This window comes from Gymnoscopelus braueri (genome assembly GCF_963280865.1).
Source record: "Gymnoscopelus braueri genome assembly, chromosome: 21".
Classification (NCBI taxonomy): Eukaryota; Metazoa; Chordata; class Actinopteri; order Myctophiformes; family Myctophidae; genus Gymnoscopelus; species Gymnoscopelus braueri.
Window position 1 is genome coordinate 36,269,695 of NC_137623.1, and position 21,858 is coordinate 36,291,552.

Consider the following 21,858-nt stretch of genomic DNA (forward strand, 5'->3'; position numbering starts at 1 on the left):
GACAGCAACGATATTTGTCCCTGGGGATTGGAAGTGATGACACGATATCCGTGTGCAGATAAGATCAGAACTGTGGGTTTGCATAGTGCAGACAGAGAAGCCTGTTAGGTCAGTTCATAATGTGTGAAGGTGCTTTTCCCAAGGTGCTTAAGTTTTTGTTGTTCTTTTTTTTTGTTTAGTTTTTTACAACTAGAGCATTGCATCTTGAGGATTAGGTTTTTTGTTTGCATATTTTTGTAGGGTTGTGTGTGTGTGTGTGTGTGTGTGTGTGTGTGTGTGTGTGTGTGTGTGTGTGTGTGTGTGTGTGTGTGTGTGTGTGTGTGTGTGTGTGTGTGTGTGTGTGTGTGTGTGTGTGTGTGTGTGTGTGTGTGTGTGTGGGGGGGGTGTAATATGTGTGTGTGTGTAATATGTGTGTGTGTGTGTGTAATATGTGTGTGTGTGGCAGATGGCCAGAGGAGGGCAGACGATGACTGCCACAAAGAGACCAAAGGACATTTTCTGCGTTCAAGACAACTCTGAACTTGTTAGTTTCAATATTAGGACAGTTCCAACATTCAATACAAAAACATTGATGTTGACAGACAAGACAAATTATACAGGCACATATTGCATAATTGCAGGCCAAATGACTTTATGTATTGAAATATATATATATATATATATTATCTAACCTTAAAAACATTGAGATTGATTGATTGATTGATTGAATACTTTATTAACAGTTTGCAAAAAGTACAGATGTACAGTTATACAATAATGCTAAAAGGATAACTCAAAAAGCCCTGAGGGCGTGTTTCCATTGTGGTCCTATGTATTCAATTCATCAAGGTATATAAAGATCATCAATACTAGGAGCAGTACAAGTATATTTACAGAAAAACTGTGGGGGGTCATTTATTTTGGCAAGCTAGAAGACAGTTGCAAATTGCAGACAGGTGCTCTTTTATGGCGGTTTTGAAGGAGGGTAGGGAGTCACACTTTTCGATGGCTGGTGGGAGGGCATCTTCACACATTTGGTGGCATAATAGTAGAATGAATTCATCCCAATGTTTGTGCCGAAACTGTGGTGTATGAGATCAGTGGAGCTCCCTCTGGTGTTGTGCCTGTGGGCGTTTCTCACTCTTTGACAGGTACATGGACACTGGTCCCTTGAGTATCTTGAAAACCAGGCCCATTGAAGGTTGCTGTACTCGGTCCTCTACCCTGAGCCATCCCACCCTAGCATAATGTCCTAGGTGTGAGGTCTAATAGTAGTCTGACTAGTTAGTTTTGAGAGGTCTGTAGTTTAGTGCCTTTGAGGTGCTAGAGTACCATGAGGTGCATACATAGTCAAAATGACATTGGATGAGTGCTCCAGCTATTGTCCTCAGTGCATTCCTACTGACCAACGAGGAGATCCTGCACAAACATTTGATTCTTTGGTTGACTTTCTTGAATACTTTTGTTGCCATTTTATCACCGGAAAGATCGTTATCTAAAATACAACCCAGATAGGTAATCTCTTCTTTCCTTGTGATAACATTGTCACCCACTCTGATCGTAAAGTCTGTGGCCTTAGGTACATTTTGGACCCAAAAACAATGGATTCAGTTTTACTTATAAGTCTCTTTTGCAAGGATCAACTATCCCACTGTCAGAAAAGTTAACAAACACAAACAGTTTAATTCTTACTGCTAAAGGCGTACATTCATGTTTTCGTTGCAGCCGTGTTCAGGTCGGGGAAATCTGAGCTCTCTCTGAAATGATGCCCATGTCTTTCCCCCGGGCTCCGGAGTTGTCTAATGTAGCATTAGTTAAGGAAGTTTGTAATCAGACCAGAGTTCCTTGGGGACACTGATATGGACTGTAACAGATTCCATGTTTACTATTATTTAGCAGACAGTTTATAGTGAGCAGCTTAATGTGAGTACAACAGTAGAATAAAGCTTCATAAGCAGCCAAAGGTGAGGACTTTATCACGCTATTCTGGGCAGATATGCTGCAATAACTTTTTTTTGTCAGAGATATCCTGCTCTGATAATCCATGTTGCATCACCCCTTATGCTCATTAGGGGTGGGACGATATGGGTACCTCACGATACGATATATATCACGATATTAGGCCCACGATAACAATATATATCACGATATCTGAAAATATCGATATATTGCGATATCACGATATATTGCATGAAAATTCACCAACGATATATCACGATAGTCCTTGTATTCAATTCATAAACACATAAAATAGCACCAAACGGTTCAAAATCATCATTACACAAATACAGAGTAGGAAAAACAACGTATCACAAACTTTTTTTTTATTTTTATTTTTTAATATCGATCTTTTTTGGCAGCATATCGATTATTTATCGTGGGAGAAAGTATCGCGATATATCGATATATCGATATATCGTCCCACCCCTAATGCTCATGTATGAAAGAAAAGGGCTAGGAAATTTGAATTAGAAAATGAGGTGAACATCTCATGATTTTTTTGTGTGTTGTCAGGACAGAACAACACAAAGTAGAGGTGTAAAGTGTAACCACATCCACATGAACCCTATTTTGGGCAAATCTTCTTCTTTTTCCCCCAAACATTTCCAAAAGAAAGTTTGTTGAAAGAGCGTTTTTCGTAGCAGAACTACAAGCTCACAATGTGAACTTGTAGATCTGCTATTTTAATTGTACTCTATACAGTGGATTAATGGTTCATGGAGGAAGATACATGAGAGTGGGGGATGTCTGCAGGGACGTGTGTGCACGTACACGCGTGTGCGAGCGAGCGACGTGTGTCCGTGCATGCCTGTGTGTGAGCGTCTGTGTGTCTGTGTGTGTCTGTGGTGCACATTATCTTTGCAGTTGTATACACGAAGCAGAGAGATTGGATTTACAAGCACTCGTGTTTGGGTTGAATTTACTACGGGTAAAGCTCACCAGCCCTTCTAAGGCTATACGTTCAAACCGTTTCAAAGGCCTGTTCTGCCGACTTCCTGGACTCGCGTGTCATTGTTATCCCCTAAGAAGGTTTAGTTGTGTACTCCGGAGAGCATACAGTATATAACTGCTCCCATTAACAGAAACATGAGAATGGAATGTGTTGTGGCCCTGTTACATGTGATGTAATGGCCTCGTATGGCTCAGGTGACTGTTGGCATTGTTGGAGAGAAACCAACTATTTTTACTCCGGCAAAAAAAAAGAAAAAAAGAAAAGATACTCAAGAGATACTAAAGTAATAGTCAGGGGATATTAGCAGAATATTTTCCAATCTTGGAATAAATTCCTTACCAAAAAGAATCTTCGCCAATGTGTTTGTAAAGGTGTCTAGTAACACATCTCACAAAGACTGAAATGCAGTCCCCCTAGGAGAATTTTTGACAGCTCCTTAAAGTTGGGGTACCCACCATAACCTTGGTTAAAAAAAATAAAAAATAAAAAATCCAAATTTTATTCTGTTTTAAGTAGCATGTGAGGGGTCAAACTATGGTGTTTTTATGATTCTGAATCCATTGCAAGCATTTGTTTTGCACCAAAACCACTCCTTGGGCTAAAAACGGCCATAGCCATCCTTTTCCAGGTATACTTTTTGTGTAAAAAGCCCATTGAGATTGGGCCGTTTTTAGCCCAAGGAGTGGTTTTGGTGCAAAACAAATGCTTGCAATGGATTCAGAATCATAAAAACACTCTAGTTTGACACCTCACATGCTACTTAAAACAGAATTAAATTTAGAATTTTTTTATTTATTTTCTTTTAACCAAGGTTATGGTGGGTACCCCAACTTTAAGGAGCTGTCAAAAATTCTCCTAGGGGGACTGCATTTCAGTCTTTGTGAGATGTGTTACTAGACACCTTTACAAACACATTGGTGAAGAATTTTTTCGGTAAGGAATTTATTCCAAGATTTTTTTAATATCCCCTGACTATAAAGTATCGCTCTCATGTAAAACCTTTCCAAGTCAAGGCCCCCCAAATTCATAATGTATTTGGCCGCGGACCCCCATATGAAAATATTTTGTGCTAGGGACCCCCAGAAGAGAAGATTTATGTTTAAAAAAAAACAAAAATTATCCAAAATCTTTTCGATATTTTTCAGTTTTTTATCAAAAATAGTAGATGTACAAGATCGTAGCATGGCACAAAGTGACACGTTGTGAGCTTATAGATCTGCCATTTTTGAATAGCCAACATATAAATTGATAAAGTGGTTAAAATGATTGTGATGCTACGTTAACTACTTTTGCTGGGGACCCCCTGGAAACCCCCCCAAAGGCCCCCTGAAGTCCCCGGACCCCACTTGGAGAACCAATGGTTTTAGACCATCCTAGAATATAGGAATATAAGATGGCGTGCTGCTTTTTAAAAAACATATTCTTCTGTTAATGCATGCCACTGGTCTAAAAACATACAACAACCCAGAGCACATACTGTAAATGCCCACTGAGTGCTTATAGTGCAAGAAATATGACCAAAGTCTGAAAAGCAGAGAGTTTCACCTCCAGGCGACATCTCTAAATACCCCTGAACTCTGCATCAACTCTAAAGCTTGTCCTAAGATAGCATCAGTCAATAGTAGAAAACACATGGTACAGGGGAGGACCACAGACAGCACTGGCAGGACAGACAATAGACAGTACACAATACTATTACTCTACAATATTCATATTTAATAATAATAATAATAATACATTCATTTATTAAAAGAGACTGAGCCCAATTATAGATATTTTTGTACAAGATTATGTGGTTAATCAGACTAATAAAAACAAATCTATTCGTTTTTTTTGGTGTTGATTCATGTTAGAAATTAGAAAATATAAACGGTATATATAATTTATATATGGATAATGTTTTGGTTCTAAATGGCGGTTAATTGCCCAGTCCTATATGTAATGATGGCACAGTGCTTAAAGGAGGAGTTCACCCAAAAAATGACTTATTTTCTATCAATTACACACCCCATGAAGCCTTGATTTCATGGATTTATTTTTGTTTTTGTGGCATTCCTAAGACAATAATTTGATGACCGTGTGTATTTCCGGTAGGAGACACAAATAATCTACTTTGTGTCTCCTACCGGATACATTAGCCGGTAGGAGACGGGAATCAAATTATTAGCTCAAGAATGCGACAAAAACAAAAAAGAATCCATGGATTCAAGGCTTCATAGGGTGTGCAATTGATAGAAAATAAGTCATTTTTTGGGTGAACTCCTCCTTTAAGTTACCTCATTATGTACTGCAAAACAAAAGTTCTCATAATGAACAAACTACTGATGCAATATGATACAGTACTTGCGATAAGTCAGTCAGACGATATATTTTGCCTGGCTCTAGAGTGGATACTTGACCCGATGTTGTTCAAACACATCGGAAATATTTGAGAAGTGGGAAACAGCATTTTTGGGGGCACAGTTAGGGAGACTGCTTGCTTTATGCAGGACATGTTCCTTGCATGCAGCTGACCGGAACCTTGTTGGCTTAGAACGACTTTCCTGTGGAGTTGTATTATCTGCGGCATTGTGTGTGTGTGTGTGTGTGTGTGTGTGTGTGTGTGTGTGTGTGTGTGTGTGTGTGTGTGTGTGTGTGTGTGTGTGTGTGTGTGTGTGTGTGTGTGTGTGTGTGTGTGTGTGTGTGTCTGTGTGCAGTTATTCTGTGACACCACTACATTAAGTCAACAGCTTATGAATTTCACACTTTGTCGCCAGGACTCCATGGCAACTGGGCAGAGCCGCACCACAAGCAGATACACAGTTTAGGATGGATCCCCTCCTGCTCTAATCTCACACAGGCTTTTAATACTATCATGTATTTGGCTGCTGTCGGGTGGAAAGTAAAACCGTGTCTGTTACTTTTCTGGAAACTGAAAAAACAACCTGTTTTCTAATGGATCCAATGTAGTTATTATCAGTGGTGTAAAGTCACTAAGTACATTTACTCAAGTACTGTACTTAAGTACACTTTTGAGGAATTTTTACTTTACTGGAGTATTCCCCATTTTCCTATACATAGGCTATTTGAAAATAGCCGATCTACAAGCTCACGATGCATCGCATCGCGACGTGTTGTGAGCTTGTAGATCTGCTATTTTAGTACTTTTACTTAATTGGTACTTTAAGTATATTTTGATGCCAATACTTTTGTACTTTTACTAAAGTAACATTTTGAACACAGGCCTCTTACTTGTAACGGAGTACTTCTACATTGTGGTATTGATACTTTTACTTAAGTAAAACATTTCAGTACTTTTTCCACCACTGGTTATTATTTAGTCACAAGCACAAGCTTTTCATCGATTAGCCTAAATATTGATCAACTCGAAAAAGTTCACATGTATCGGGTGCACGGTTCTGGCAGAAACTAACTTAGAAAAGATCACCAGCACTCTCTTGGTGCACTCTCCCAGCAGCAGCAGATCACTCACGGACGTTTCGTGATCTGCTGAGATCCTAAAAGGACCAAGTGAGTGCTGGTGATTTTTTCATAAATATTTATAAACCCCACACAGACACACTTAACCACTTTGAACCTGGTGTCTCTCTTTTGGGCATGTCATTTTTTCAAAAATGTTGCAAAAGAATTGCAACGGCTATGCTTTGTGAGCTTGTAGATCGGTTATTTTCACTGCTTTTGCGTGATACTGTCAAGAGTAAGTGTAACACCTAATGCATTCATTCGTGAAAATACATACAAAGATGAAATACGGAGATACAAGGTTTCTCTGCCTGTCATGTTGAATATCCAGTTATTTCTGCTGTTCTTTGTGTGAGAGTGGTTTGTCTGCTTTCATACGGCTGCACTGTGGACACGATTCAGGTGCAGTAGTGTATTTATCATATCAGCAATATATCATACAATTATGCCAGTACACATAGATGCATTATGAATAAAAAGTTTTCAATATAATACTTGTGTATAATGTGTGTGAATGCTTGTGTGCGTGCGTGCGCAGTGGAGATTGAGTGACACAGTGGGCGGTCTTGCTTCACTGTTATGCACGCACGCACACACACACACACACACACACACACACACACACACACACACACACACTCTCTCTCTCTCTCTCTCTCTCTCTCTCTCTCTCTCTCTCTCTCTCTCTCTCTCTCTCTCTCTCTCTCTCTCTCTCTCTCTCTCTCTCTCTCTCTCTCTCTCTCTCTCTCTCTCTCTCTCTCTCTCTCTCTCTCTCTCTCTCTCTCTCTCGCTCGCTCGCTCGCTCGCTCGCTCTCTCTCTCATGCACACACACTCTCTCTCTCTCTCACATGCACACACACATACACACACCAGGGGGGTCATCCTCAAAGTCTTTGTCACCATGGAAACTATGGGTGAGACAGAACACTTAATCATCTTCCCGTATATAATACCGTCTCTGTCGGGTGGAAACCTCATATGTCCAAAACTGTTACTTTTCAGGATTTTCATTCCAAAATAGCAAAAGTAGCAGCAGTTAGAATATGGAGATAAGAGTTTTCTACCCGACAGCAACGATATAATATGTTGTAAGGCCGTCTGTCTGGTGGTGTTGTGTTCTTCTTGCGTGATCCCAACACAACGCTCATGATGGGATTTTGACGTGCACAACTTGTATTGTGTTTTGTCGCGTACTGGTCTGGTAACATCACCTGTAGTGTAATGTGGTTGGAATGTAGTCCACTACTAGCCAGGGGGATTTATTTCTCCACAGGATGAATGCTGGAGTTCCTTACTCGGTGTTCATTACAGAAAGGCCTATTGTTGGAGATCAGGATTCATTTTTATAAGGCAGACGAAAAAGTCCCCAGTGCTTCAGTTTTTGATATCTAGATGGGACAATATCCCAACTTCTGTCACCTGATTTATGCTGTATTGATTACATATACTGTAGTGTTCGGGTTATTTCATGGTGTATTGCTAGGACTTAATACTTTGTTATTACCAAGTGACACCTGGCATTAGGCTTGCCCGTACTAGGCCTGTCACAATTATTACATAATCGTCACATCGCAATGAAGTGAGATAATCACAATTAGTTTGCATAATCGTCGTAATCGTTTCTATGTTGTAAAATGTTATTTTCAAACATTTTCAATAAATAGCAGAAGTAGCCGATCTACAAGCTCACAACGCGCAACGATGCAATTATGCCTTGCGAGCTTGTAGATCGGCTACTTCCACTTTTTAAAACATATCATTTCATATTTCATTTAATATTTAACTAACTCTGTGCAACTTTTGTTTAAGAAGCTTAAAACACATTGGCTGCCAAAGACGCATATCTGCGTTCTATTTAATTTCTCGCCTGGCTGCCAAAGACGCAGATCTGCGTTCTATTTAACGCATTTTTTTTTCGTTTTTTTCTTATTTTTAGACCCAAAGACCAAGGAGATATGATATATCAAAGATTTAAACTCCTATCCACTTCATTGTTAACTTAAAACTTAAAAAAAAAAAAAAACTGTATCTCGGCTCCTGAGAATTTTTTTTTTCAATGAAAAATCTCTGGCAGTCTACAGCTAAAAATCTGAAATAATTCTGGCAGGAAATGAGGCAAAGAGAAATTACATTTGTATTTACATGTTTGAATGTTCAATGTCAAAAACAAAATAAAATCGTTAATCGCAATTATTTATGTGACAATGAATTGTCAAGTAAAATGTCATGATCATGACAGCCCTAGCCTGTACTGCATCTTCTAGCCTTACTTTATATTACTCTGATTGTTGGACCACTATTATAGACTGTATTCAACACACCTTCACACCTGTGTGCTTACAGGATGCTCCGTTTAAAAGAAAAACTGCAACTGCAACTTTGAACCTGGTGTCACTAATTTGGGCATGTCTTTAAGAACTTTCATAATTTAATGCATTGTATGTCTATCTCAGATTAGTTTTAGTTTCTTTATCAGGCTTAAATGGTTACGCATGAGAAGAAATATGCCTCTTAATGTCTGCTGAAAATCAAAATCAAATAGCAATTTGTTTCACTAACAAAAATCCCAAATCAAATAGCCTTCAATGAAATGTGTTTGAGGGTGCTTCTGGACAGAGAAACTCGATAAACAGACGGAGTCATTGAGGTGATTCACTGGTGTTGTTGGCACCGGCAGCAACTTAGAATGATTTCTCCGGGTGTCACCTGCACCAGCTATCAGAATGCACCAGTGACAATGTCACAGCAAGTTAGGAGTCAGTTTGAACTCAAGGTCTACAGATTGGCTTAGCAGCTGCACGGTTAGCCTACAATACCTTTTCATTTCATGAACAATTGGCCAGTGTAAGAAGCCAGTCCTGGCCAGAGAGACAAAGAGAGAACTTTAGCCAAAGTGGTGAAACCGTCATTTCTGTTGATAAGAGTTACAGGATTCAAATTCAAAAGTAGCAAAAAGTAGCAGATCTGCAAGCTCGAAACGCGGCGCAAATGCTTTTGTGTGACGCTGTAGTATGATCAAGTAGGGCGTTAATTAAATAATTAAAATAAAACGTTAGAAATATGGAGATAAGAGGTTTCTGCCTGATTTCTGAACCATGTCAAATTGCAAATTGTAAAAGTGTACTTGACAGGGTGAAGTAACATGGGCTACAGTACACATCAAATTGGATAATTGTGGGGCGGGGTGATTGTGTTTTGGCATGGGCCAATGGCCCGCAGACCACCAGGTGGGCGGGCCGGCCTCGCTGCACACTATCTGACAAGAACGGAGCTCATGCTAAGCCTTTAAGCTCTGCTTAAGACAGCCAACTCCAATTAATTAGCTAAAAAGCAAGACCATCCACTTTATGAATGGGTCAGGAGGTTCACTGTGAGTATAGTGTTAGTCCTGCTCCTTTGGTGGTGGTGAGGTTGGAGTCAGGAGGTTATATTTTGTTTGTTTAGTACAGTGTTGCCATGTCTGCTTATTATAAGCGGCTTTGGGCTTGTTTTTCTGTGAAGTTGCTTGTAAATATTGGTAGTTGTGGGTTTGCGTTTTTTTTTTTTGGGCTTGTTTTTAAAGTTTAGTTGCTTATTTGGGCTTGTTTCCTAATGTTGTTTAAACCAGTGGTTCTCAAAAATGTTCATGTCATGTCAAGGATTATAGCAGATCTACAAGCTCACAACGCATCACATCGCAACGCATATAGGTTTAAAGTGCTCATGTGACCTATAGTCGCTTTTTTGGGGCTTGTTTTCATAAACCTGGTTGTTTATTTCTCTCGCAAAATCTGGCAAAACTGGTTTAGTAAGTGTTTGTGTAACATCCCGGAGTCAGGCGGTTATATTTATTTGTTTGTTTAGAAAGTGTTTGGGTAATGTCCCTACCATTAAATACGTCATATTATGATGACTGATATGAAAAGAATTATACATAAAGATGTAAGTGAAATTATTTCGTTAAAACAAAACTTTTAAAAGGCACTATATTGAGTGTTTGTTCAGTAGCAAGGGTCTCTGCGTCTCTCCAGCCCTTTAGTAAACAGAAAAAAACATTTTCAAATCTTCAGCGAATCAGGAGAAAGTCCCCATTTATCATCTTAAACGTTATATTTTTCGGCTATTTGAAACAAGCACCTGATCTACAAGCTCACAACACGTCGTGATGTGATGCGTTCTGACCTTATAGATCAATAAAATGTTCAATTCAATGTTGACATAATGTTCTCTTAGGGGAGTCCCTGGCACAAACCCTTTTCAAATGGGTGTCCGCAGCCAAATACATATACATTTGGGGGTGCTTGACTCTGAAAATGTTTGAGGATCCCAGCTATTTAACTGCATCTGGAACATTCCTCAGTACAAATGTCATCCATAAACGCTTATTTTGTGTAGATCACTCATACTCTTCACATCTGTGTCAAACAGGGGGTTTTCGCTGTTCCGTGGAGGACAGTGAGGAATCTCTAACAGTATGCTTTATGCATTACGTGCAATTTATACTTACTTTACTTACTTTATAAATGTATTTATACTTACTTTATAAATGTATTCATACTTACTTTATACACGTATATTTACTTACTTTATGCATTTATTTATACTTACTATATACATTTATTTATACTTACTTTGGCGCTGGTGTCACAAAACTGTAGTATAGCTTAAACCATGCTTTAGACTTCTATGTGAGTTGTATTATGTAGAATCAATGCATATCGGTCAATGAATCCACACATTCAAGAACTGGAAATATTTTGCAATGCTAAAAGGTCACTACATTAACCTAACGTACTTAACCTTTTTATGCTTTGACATCTGGAAATGTCAATGGATATTGAAAGCATTTGTTCCAAGAACACGATCATTTCTATCTGGGCTTTGGAACAAATCCCTATGTCGCTTCCCCAGTATGATTTCAAGATGACCCGTGGACGAGACAGATCTCAAGTTTTTCAGTCTCTCCAAAGTTTCAGTTGACTTTGGTTTAGATCAGGTCTTAATGCCCTCATTATAACCCTTATCCAGTGTAGAGATATGACATACCCCTGTACACAGAGCCAGTGGTGGAAAGTAACTAAGTACATTTACTCAAGTACTGTAAAAGTACCATGTACTTTTACTTCTACTCCACTACATCTCAGCGACAAATATTGTACTTTTTACTCCACTACAACTATTTGAAAACTTTAGTTGTTACATTCTGCATTAATTACTTGTACGTTTGGTACTTAAAGTATATTTTGATGCCAGTACTTTTATACTTTTACTCAAGTACATTTTGATTACCAGACTTTTACTTGTAACAGAGTGTTTCTACATTGTGGTATTGATACTTTACTTAAATAAAAAAAAGGAAAAAAGTACTTTTTCCACCACTGCACAGAGCCAACTGTCTTCCTACATGAGAGCACTATCAGGAAGTAAACAGTAAACACCAATTAGCACTTTTCCAGTCTACTGGCTAGGGGGGGGGGGGGGCTCCTAACCATATGGCCAGCTTATCTGAGTGGATCAAACCGTTTAGATGTATAGCCCCGACCTGCTGTTTTCGTATCTCCCTAATTGTCTTATATCTTGAAGTAAACGTTTGTGTGTGTATGTTACATAGAGAGGGATAGGGAGAGGGGGATCTTGTCCCATTGCCAGTGCTGATGTAATCATAGCGCTTGGCTTTTTCCAACTACGGCACGCTCTCTGTTTCCGCCAGGCCTCACCCCCAGTTGCACTGCCAGAGCTAATACCCTCTTTTCATCAACTTGTTTTGTCTCTCTTTGTAGATTGAGCAGTGAACGTGCTGTACAACTAACGGAACACACTGTGATTGGGAATTGCTCTGGAGGATAACTTACGATAAATCATTTAACCTAATTAAGCCCTTCAAAGATTTGTGAAATGTTTTGGAAAATGTTGAAATGTTTTAGATTATTTTCCTTTCATTTCCTTTTTTTTCTAAATCTTCCCCTATAATGACATGCTCAAAGAAGGGATGCCAACTTGGAAGTGGTTTAAATGAACACTCCATATTTTCCAGCGTACATCCAGGTTGCATTGATCTACATTCACAGGAATGTGTATGTACACGTCTTATCAGCTGCAATCTTGCAAGATCCTTGCGTTCATTTCCTGGACTGATTCTTGTGTTGCTGCTGTACGGTCAGAGTGTCCCAGCCCATGGGCTACTTAAAGGCCTTGGCCTTGTCGTGTCAGTAGCCTTGAAGTTGCAGCGCTGTATTTATAGCAGTGCCTCTTCTTAGCACGTGTGTGTAGTGCTTATTCTGGTGCTAGAGATCACAGTGTACTGTGCAACCAGCTCATTTAAGGTTAAGATCAGGTGCCGGCGGGGCGGCTTCCCTATCAAGGCTAGTCCCCACAGGTAGACATACTTTCTAGTGAAGAGAGAGAAGGGACACCGGGTCTGTAATGTAAGACTTTTAATTGGCACAACTAACAGTAAACCCTCCCAAAAACCACACCCCCTGCCCCCCCCCCCCCCCCCTCTCCATGGGTCTCCCTCTGCGGCTTAGCGAGAAGCACCGGCGATCATGGAAGATAAACAGAGACACAAAAGGAGGCGGAGGAGGGTAGAGGAGAGGAGAGGACGGCAGCAGCAGTTGCGGGAGGAAGCTAGTTAGAGGCGTGCACTAGTGCAGAGTGCCAGAAAGGCAGGAATGGTCGACGCAGGGGTCGTACAAGCGGCGCGTACGGGTGTGTGCGTTCGAAGGCCGCCATGGGAGCGGTGCTGAGCTGGGCGGCCGCTCGCCTCTGCGCGCTGGGGCCGGAGACAGCCCGAGTGCTGAGGCTTTGGAGGGTAAGAACCTGACCAGAGCGCGTCCATATGGGAGTCTGCGTATGGGTGGGCTGTGTTGCACATTATGGCATGTTTACGATTGTTATTGTTCAGTGACCGTTTTTTTAACTTAGACGATAGGTTGAAATTATTATTATTTAGTGTAATTTATCTGAGGAACGCATACTAACACAGCAAAAGGGAAACAGACATTGAAATATGAGTAGTATCTCTCTAGTATCTCGTGTGTGTGTGTGTGTGTGTGTGTGTGTGTGTGTGTGTGTGTGTGTGTGTGTGTGTGGGTGTGGGTGTGGGTGTGGGTGGGTGGTTGGGGGTGTGTGTGGGTGTGTTTGTGTGTGTGTTGGGTCTCACACTGTCAATATGGCTTCAGGGCACGCATGTCTGTCAAACTGAAACAACAAGTATAATGACTTTTTAATTTGCACTTTTGTTTCGGTGCTGCGCTTCATACATACTGTAGTCTCTCTTATCATACTCAGTGAAGTCCTTAGAGTAGTTAACTGAACCGTGTTGGAGTAAACAATAAGGACCTTTACAGAGTTAGAGTTACTTAACTCGCTCAGGTATTACTGTGCACACTGTTTACATTATGTTATGCAACGATTAACACACTGCAGCTCTGTCAACATGATGTATCTTCACGGCTGCTGTTTAAATGACTCCAGGGCTTCACATCACGTCCTCTCTGAAGCCTGACTCTGCATAGCATCACTGTAGGGCAGAAAGCTGGTATCAACATATGTCATCTTTTAAAGTTTATGCCCTATTTTATCATTCCTCTCATGCAGTGGTGGAAAGTAACTAAGTACATTTACTTAAGTACTGTACTTAAGTACAATTTTGAGGTATTTGTACTTTACTTGAGTATTTCCAATTTCCAATACTTTTACTTCTACTCCACTACATCTCAGAGGCAAATAATGTACTTTTACTCCACTACAATTATTTGAGAACTTTAGTTACTAGTTACTTTTCAGATATAAATTATGATATTATGAAACATACATTAACCACTTTAGCCCTGTTTTATGCATAGGCTATTTGAAAATAGCCGATCTACAAGCTCACAACGCGTCGCGAAGCGACGCGTTGTGAGCTTGTAGATCTGCTATTTTCAAACATTTTAGTACTTTTACTTTTGGTACTTTAAGTACATTTTGATGCCAATACTTTTGTACTTTTACTCAAGTCAATTTTGAATTCTGGACTTTTACTTGTAACAGAGTATTTTTATTTTGCAGTATTGGTACTTTTACTTAAGTAAAGAATATGAGTACTTTTTCCACCACTGCTCTCATGACAGTGTTGCGCAAATGTTGTGAAAATAGCTGATACAGTGTATGTGCTCTTTTTGAACATTGTGCAACATTTTCAACCTCTATTGACATGCCCAAGAAAGTGTTTAAGTCTATGGGTTTTTATAAACACCTGTATTTAACCAGCCAAAAGTGTTAACTAGAGCTTTTAACTAAATAATAACTACATTGGATCCATTGGAACTCAGATATTCTTTTTTCATTTATCCGAAAGCGAACCATTGTGGACATACAAGGTTTCCGCCTGCCAGCGATGACACGGTCCACTAATTGAGTGCTCTCTGTGTGTACGCAGCTTATCGGTGGCTGTATCTGGATCAGCAGCATTATGCTAATCTCTCCCCGCACTCTTGTTCTTTCATTGATTTTATATCTCACTCTTCTCTCTCTCTCTCTCTCCGTCTCCCCACAGACTCAGGAAGCCCTTGAAGAATCGGCCCACCACCGTGCCAACGGATTAGGCTTAGAGGAGGGGGATTTAGGCGCCGCCGACGACCCCCAGGAATGGGGCGAGAGGAGAAGCGGGGGCGACGACACGTCAGACGAGTACTTTGACTCCTGCTCATGGCACAGCGACGCCCTGTCGGACCCGAGTCCCGACGGCGAGGAGGAGGACTGCTCGGGGACGCCGCTGGGAGCGGAGGAGGCGACGTGCCACGACGGCGGCTGGAGGCCAGAGGCCGGCTGCAGCCAGAGTAGAAACCGCAGGAGGGAGTCCGTCACGTCCAACCACGGCCGCAGACAGGCGGCGGAGACTCGTGCGCACGGCTTCGGCCGTACCAGCGGCAGGCGGAAAAGCTCCGAGAACAATGCGGACGCATCGCACAGTGCGGACACCACCCAGCACCGGCACAACTCGTCAGCCCACCCGGCACCCCACACCACCCCGGGGGATCTAAGCACACACGGTGGCGAACCGAGGTTACAAACTGTTGTTTGCACAGAAACACAACGCAGCACGCCCACGGACAGCGCACGTGTACAAAGCGGACGCCACACAGGCGGCGTCGTCGCAGAGGTAAATACCACGGCAGGTACTCAGGAATCGAACCCACAGTTGCGATCGCAGCATTGTAGAAGCACTCGCGGCACACTGTCAGAAGACCCATACACATGCACAGTACGGATAGATAGGACAGAGGACGGCTCTGCAGATACACAGCAGAATAGCACAGAGGAACACGACACAAGCTTAGACCCAACAAACAGAGCCGACAGAAGAATCCCTGAAATAGCTAAACCTCAGGATATAGACCAAGAGAAGCACACACATTCCAATACATACAGCGGTGACCATACAGATGGACAATTACACAGTCTAGAACGCCATGGTGTAATCGTAGAAAACAACAGACATGCCATAGAAGTGCGTAAGTCAGAGCAATCGTGTGAGAATTCGGGGCCTTGCTGTATTAAAAAAACGAATGACAAAATAGAGACACGTTGTACAGAAAGCGCATGCAGTTCTGATGAATATTTCACAGACACACTGAGTGAGCAAAAATTGGAACCACGGTGCGTGGACAAACACCACACACCAGAGACAATACACACAGGCTCACAGTTCATTATAGAACCCAGTTCCACAAATGTAGGGTTGACAGAAGCGCACTGCACAAACACTGTACCGCATAACACAGGTTTCAGAGACACGCCACATGCACAGGTTAACGTATCGCCATGCAGTTTGGATATTCCCTGTTCCCTTGGCTCACACGGGGAGATCCCCGACAGACCCCCTTCTGAGACACGCCCTGCGGTTGGCGTGACAAAGCCCGTGGAAGAGGCGTGTGTATCGGATGTCTGCTTTCGAGCTGAGCGTGGCGGCGGGTGCACCGGCCGCGAGTCAGAGGGGAATAAATCATTTGGGATTGTAAACGAAATCTGTTCCTCCATCACATTTTCTACAGAGGCGAGACCTCTTTTTTTACTGGATGCCTACGCTCCTACCCCGAGTACGTTTCCGAGGGAAACCCGATCCGATTCGCCCGCCCCGCAGGGCTCGGGTTCACGGCCGCTACAGGTTGCGGGGCAAACCCGCGCTTTAATCGCCGAACGCCAGGAGCAGGGGCGCACAAACGCGGACGCTTCCGCGTACCGGTGCCACCCGCCTCACAAGAGGCCGGCTGACTCGGCCTCCGTAGAGGTCCCGGGGCCTGTCTCGGCTCACACCCAGTCTGACACTGGCAGGGGGACCGAGGAATGTCTGCCCCCCCACCCCCACGTAGTCAACCAGCTGTTTCCCTCTGACGACCCGTGGCCAGAGGATTCCTCTCAGCTGTTATCAGAGACCTCAGGAGGAGAGGGGAGAAGGGCTGGATCACCCTACTCTCTTCGCCCACCAAACAAGCAGGAGGAGGAGGAAGACGAGGGTGATAGTTGTGTTCTCCTCGTTCCAGGACAGGACGTGGAAGTGGTGAGAACGGTTAGTCCCGCAGAGTTTGACCTCGGCACAGCAGAGCTGTGCGAGCGCAGCGGGCCGGGAGCCGTCGCTGTAGCACTATTCACTGATCTGGACACTAGTGGTGCACAGTGTGTGCTCAGCGACATAGAGGACAGTTCAACAGAACCTGGTGCTACTAAACCCATTCAGGATGACCTCGCAGAGCAGCCCGGCCCAGATCAGGTGTTCGCTCCCCGTATCAGTATAGAAACCGCTGTCGGTACGATCCCAAGTCTTTGCAGACAAGTGCAGCTCACGCTGGACATCCCTGTAACTCCCTGTAACGTGGCGTCTTCCCTTTCTCCGCCCTCAGACTCCAACAACAATAACACAAAGGCTAGTAGCGCAGACGGGCCCGAGAGGGGAGAGGTGTTCCAGGGCAGCTTAGAGAGTAGGCAGAGAACGGTTTGCTCCTGGGGCGAGCCGTTGACAAACGTGACCTCTGGCGTTGACCCGGACAAACCGCGGAGAGACTCAGAGCCACTCCTGTCCTCCTCGCCTCTGGACCACGAGCCCTACTGGAGCAGCGAGGACTCTGCTGTGTCCGGGTTAGGGGAGGACCTGGACGGCCTGTGTCCCTTCAGCCGGGCCGAGATAGAAGAGCTAGTCGTACCTCAGGCAGGGGAGAGCCTCAAGGCCAAGAGCGTTTCTAAACAGATAAGTGAAGAATGCGGACGCGTTAGTGTCGAGGACAAGCTGGATGAAAAATGTGCTAAATCAAACCCACAGAGCAATGAAAGCCTGAAGCCTTTGGTCTCATATTTAGAAAGCAGAGGCCTGCTAGTGGACAGTGATTACAAAGAGCCAGGCCAGCATGTTAGAGAGCCGTTAGAGCAAGGCCAGTATGTTAGTGAGCCGTTTAATCACACGTCTGACGGGGAAAGAAGTAGCTTATCTGATTCGTTAGGTGAGTACACACTGGCTGAAGAGTTCAGGGAACACACACAAACAGGCCCCCCTCCTCCTCTGCTGCAGCAGGGGGTCAAGTTAGCGAGGTACCCGTTCCCCGACGTCACCCTCAACCTGACCTCTGTCAGTGGCCTGGAGCCCATTCTGGAGGCCGAGCGTTCGCAGGAGAACTCCGGGGTGGCGGCGGGGGGCGACTCGAGAGCAGAGGAGACGAAAGAGCACTCCAACATGAGACCTGCTGAGGGGGACAGAACCATCGTTGACCTCTCTGGGGACACGTCTTTCTCCTGTCCCAAGAGTCCACGCTGCCCGACGGAGCCCAAGGAAGAACCTTCAACCACCGCCGAGTCAGAGTCGTCACCGAACACGCCGACGCCAGACCACGATGACCTAGGAATCCCGTCCTCGCTACAAGGTAGCGATGACAGGCGCCGGAGCCCCGCGACTGTGTCTGACGACGGTGTGTCTCAGAACACCACCAGCGAGGAAAACGACGAGGCGAGCCTTTCCCTTTCGACGCCGAACGGCAATCTCGACAAAGCGAGTAAGAAGAGCAAAACAAAGGGCAACCACGCGGCGAACAAAGGCTCCAAGTTTTCCGTCTTCGCCAAGATGCCCTCTTTCAGAAAGGCCAAGAGCTCAAGGGGCACGAAGGGTGACGACTCAGCCGGGGACTCACTCGACGGCAGCGAGTCGCTTCATTTCACATCCTCCATGTCGGAACAGGAGAGCCAGGGCGACAACTCGGACGATGAGGTCTTCCTCAAGGGCGGCATCCTCAACCAGACAGTCCAGCAGGTGTGTACCTCGGGACATTCTGAGACCGAGGTGGAGGACCACGGCTTCTTCCCGTCCACCCCACGCACTCGCCACGTCCGTCAGCTGTTCAGCCACGGTGGCGGGGGTGGCGGAGGGGACAGAAATGGAGCTCCCGGCCTGGACAGCCCCCACCTCAGGCACGCACAGACGCCCGACGGTCACGTGTACAAGAGGAGCAAGAGCAACGACAGTCTGAACATCCGCATGCGCTTCGCCCAAGCGCACAAGTCCCTCTCCAGCCTGTTTGAGTCGCGCACCATGGACAAGGAAAACGAGGAGCAGCTCAACGGGTGCCCCGACGGTGAGACGGAGAAAGCCAAACCGTCCTGGAGGAAGCTGAAGAAGGCCAGGGAGGCAGAGCTGCTGAGGAGGACTCTGTCGGTGCCCGAAGCAGAAGGCGGCGGCGGCGGCACCAGTGCGGGACAGAACCGCGGAGACTTCAGCCCCGCTGCAGGCCAGGACGGGCTCGGCGTCCCGGGGTCACCTACCTCACCCAGGGTGCTGCGGCACACCGATCCCCTCTCAAAGAGGGCGGTTCCGCAGGACGGCGGAAAGGACGCTCCCCAAGGGTGCCAGTCTGAGGGCCAGAGGAGAAAAGGCTCGCCCAACGGGCTGCCCTTCAACGCCTCTGACTCTGTCCCGTCGTCGGATGACTCCGAGGCCTTACCGCACGACATCAGCCCTCTGTCTCCCTTGAGCCCCTCCTTGCTGGCCACTCTAGCCAATCAGTTCCCCTCGCCGTGGGCCAGGTCCTCTCCAGTGGGCAGTGAAGGCCTAGCAGAGAGTCCTCTCAGGCCTATGAGCCCAAAGCCCAATAGCCCCCGGCCGGCAGCTCAACGTAGGGTCTTCAGGTACCCCCACTCGGCGCGGGCCAGCGCCATATCTCCCATCCTTCTGGGCCAGTCGGCTAGCGTGGAGGGCTTGACGGACCCCCCGGAGAGGCCCAGGACACTGAAGCCCACACTGGGCCTCTCCCTCAGCCCTTTGGATGTAGGCGAGGGCGGTGTAGACAGCCAGTCACACATCAGCCTGTATACGATTGGCTCCATCAGTGAATTAGAGGTAAGAAAGAAATGACATTGCTATGCACACATGCATAGCATCATATTTATATAGTCTTTGTAATGTGGGGAAACATTTGTTACTATTCCCTTTGAATTATTCTTGGCTTACATAGAGACAACACAACTAATCTAAATAATGATCGTACAGGCTGCTTTTAAGTTTTAAAATAATAGTGACAACAGTCAATAAATTAAATGCAAAGACATAGGTTATACATGGAACAACAAAATGATAGCCTTCGAGTCTTTTGTCATTGACATATGCACTGGCTCTGTGAAAGGAAAAGGAAACACATGCATGGAAATGACCCTGATTTGTGTGAATGCTTTGTTTTCTCCACCCATAGAATGCCCTGCCTGTTGAGCATCACTATAAATCTGTATACGCCATAAAAGAGCTCGATCAAGATGCTGACGGGGTGTCAGCTCCCTGAGAAAAAAAAAAAAGTGTTTACGCTCCCATTCACAGCCTCTTACCAGCTCTGGCTTTAGTGGAATAGAAATAACACGCCATGACAGTTAATCTGTTCCTCTTCACTCTGTGTGTGTGTGTGTGTGTGTGTGTGTGTGTGTGTGTGTGTGTGTGTGTGTGTGTGTGTGTGTGTGTGTGTGTGTGTGTGTGTGTGTGTGTGTGTGTGTGTGTGTGTGTGTGTGTGTGTGTGTGTGTGTGTGTGTGTTGGGGGGCTTGGGGGCTGGGGGGAGATTGAATGAATGAAGGCATGCATCTGATGGTCTTTAATGGAGCACTGTATGTAGAAGTGATAGAGTATGTGTGGGAGAAAGAACAAGCTTTTCTTTCTAGTCTTTCTCTCTCTCTGTAAAGAGGAGGAGGAGATAAATAGCAGAGTCAGCTCTTCCTCCCTCCCAGGCCCCCCCAACAGTGTGGTACATTTCCATTCTGAGTTTAGCAGGCCACCCTTATTATTCTATGCCAGCTCTTAAACCAGTGTTGCCATGTAGAGAGCAGTCCAAACGTACTGACTTGCCCCCCCCTAGTGGCTGCCTCCGGCACCTGCCAATAGAATGAAAGTAGCCTGGCATTGCCAGACCGATCACGTGGGATTCTCTAATCCACGTGATCAGTCTGGCAATGCCAGGCTAGAGAGTGAAAGGGGACACATAAAGGGTTCGCTAGTTTTATGTTTAGGGACACAGGAAGTCAATGGGAGCTATTTCAGTTATCAGAAATGCTTGGCAGGTGTTTTGTGCACTGCATGACCTGTCTAATAATCATTCTACCCTCCTGTCATTTCACATGTGTCATTTGATAACAATATTGTATAATAATAACTGTTATTATGTATATTAATAACTGCAGCAAATCAGATTCTACTCAGTGTGACCTCCCCTCTATCGTGCAATGTTATGGCAGCGCACACACGGTAATGCACTGCATTGAGGGGGGACTTCATGGCCCTCGAGTTGATTACGAGAGTGATTACGGAGAGAGGTGATTGTCTGACTAACCCGCTGACTAATTATGTGCACTCAAAAGGCTGCGCCAAAAAATGGCGGCCGGGACCCCAGCCAATCGAGGACAAGGAGGCCGAGGGATCACGCCGCGGGCTCCGCGGCTCCCGGCGAGCCGAGAGCGCGGCATGCGGCATCCGGCGCGGGGAGGGGCAGGGGCGGCCCGCCGCGCCGGCGCTGCTCGGACGACCTTTGGTTCGAAGAGGAGAAGAGGCACAAGCGCAAGATGGGCAGAGTGGCGAGGAGCAGCCTGGGCCAGCTTAGCACACTTTCACCCCAAGACCTGGACAAAGTAAGATGGCCGCCGAGACGCGAGCGCCTGCAGCAGCAGCAGCAGCCAGAGGCATTCCTGCACTTCCTCTGCCTTGCCTTCTCTGTGCCTTTCCTTATTCTCCATCCTGCTGTTCTTCAAAGACATGTCTTGTAGTCTTCCTGTGGCCTCTATCATTTGTCCACCAAGCACATTTATTTTTTTCCCTTTCATCGCTTCAGCTTCTTGCTTCTTCCTCCTTTTCTTCTTCTTCTCCTCCATTCAGCGCTTCAGTCACAAACCTGCATGTGCCCCTCGCTTCATGTTCTTCATCAGGAATGTGTTGTGATGTTATAACACGTATGTTTTCATCTTTATATCCGTTTGTCTACATTTGTAGCT

At 44.8% G+C, this 21,858-nt stretch overlaps 1 protein-coding gene across 3 annotated transcripts in view; it reads left to right on the forward strand.

The window, feature by feature from the left end:
* Positions 1-21,858, forward strand: part of arhgef4 (Rho guanine nucleotide exchange factor (GEF) 4) — a 157,099-nt gene that overhangs the window by 57,791 nt on the left and 77,450 nt on the right. For 2 of the 3 annotated variants that reach the window (XM_080418474.1, XM_080418476.1), the window contains 2 exons: positions 14,914-19,734; positions 21,232-21,498. In XM_080418474.1, coding sequence (XP_080274600.1) covers positions 14,914-19,734; positions 21,232-21,498 — 5,088 coding nt within the window. Of the gene's footprint in view, positions 1-13,036; positions 13,186-14,913; positions 19,735-21,231; positions 21,499-21,858 lie in introns of those variants that run through there. The other variant, XM_080418475.1, reaches the window with a different exon arrangement.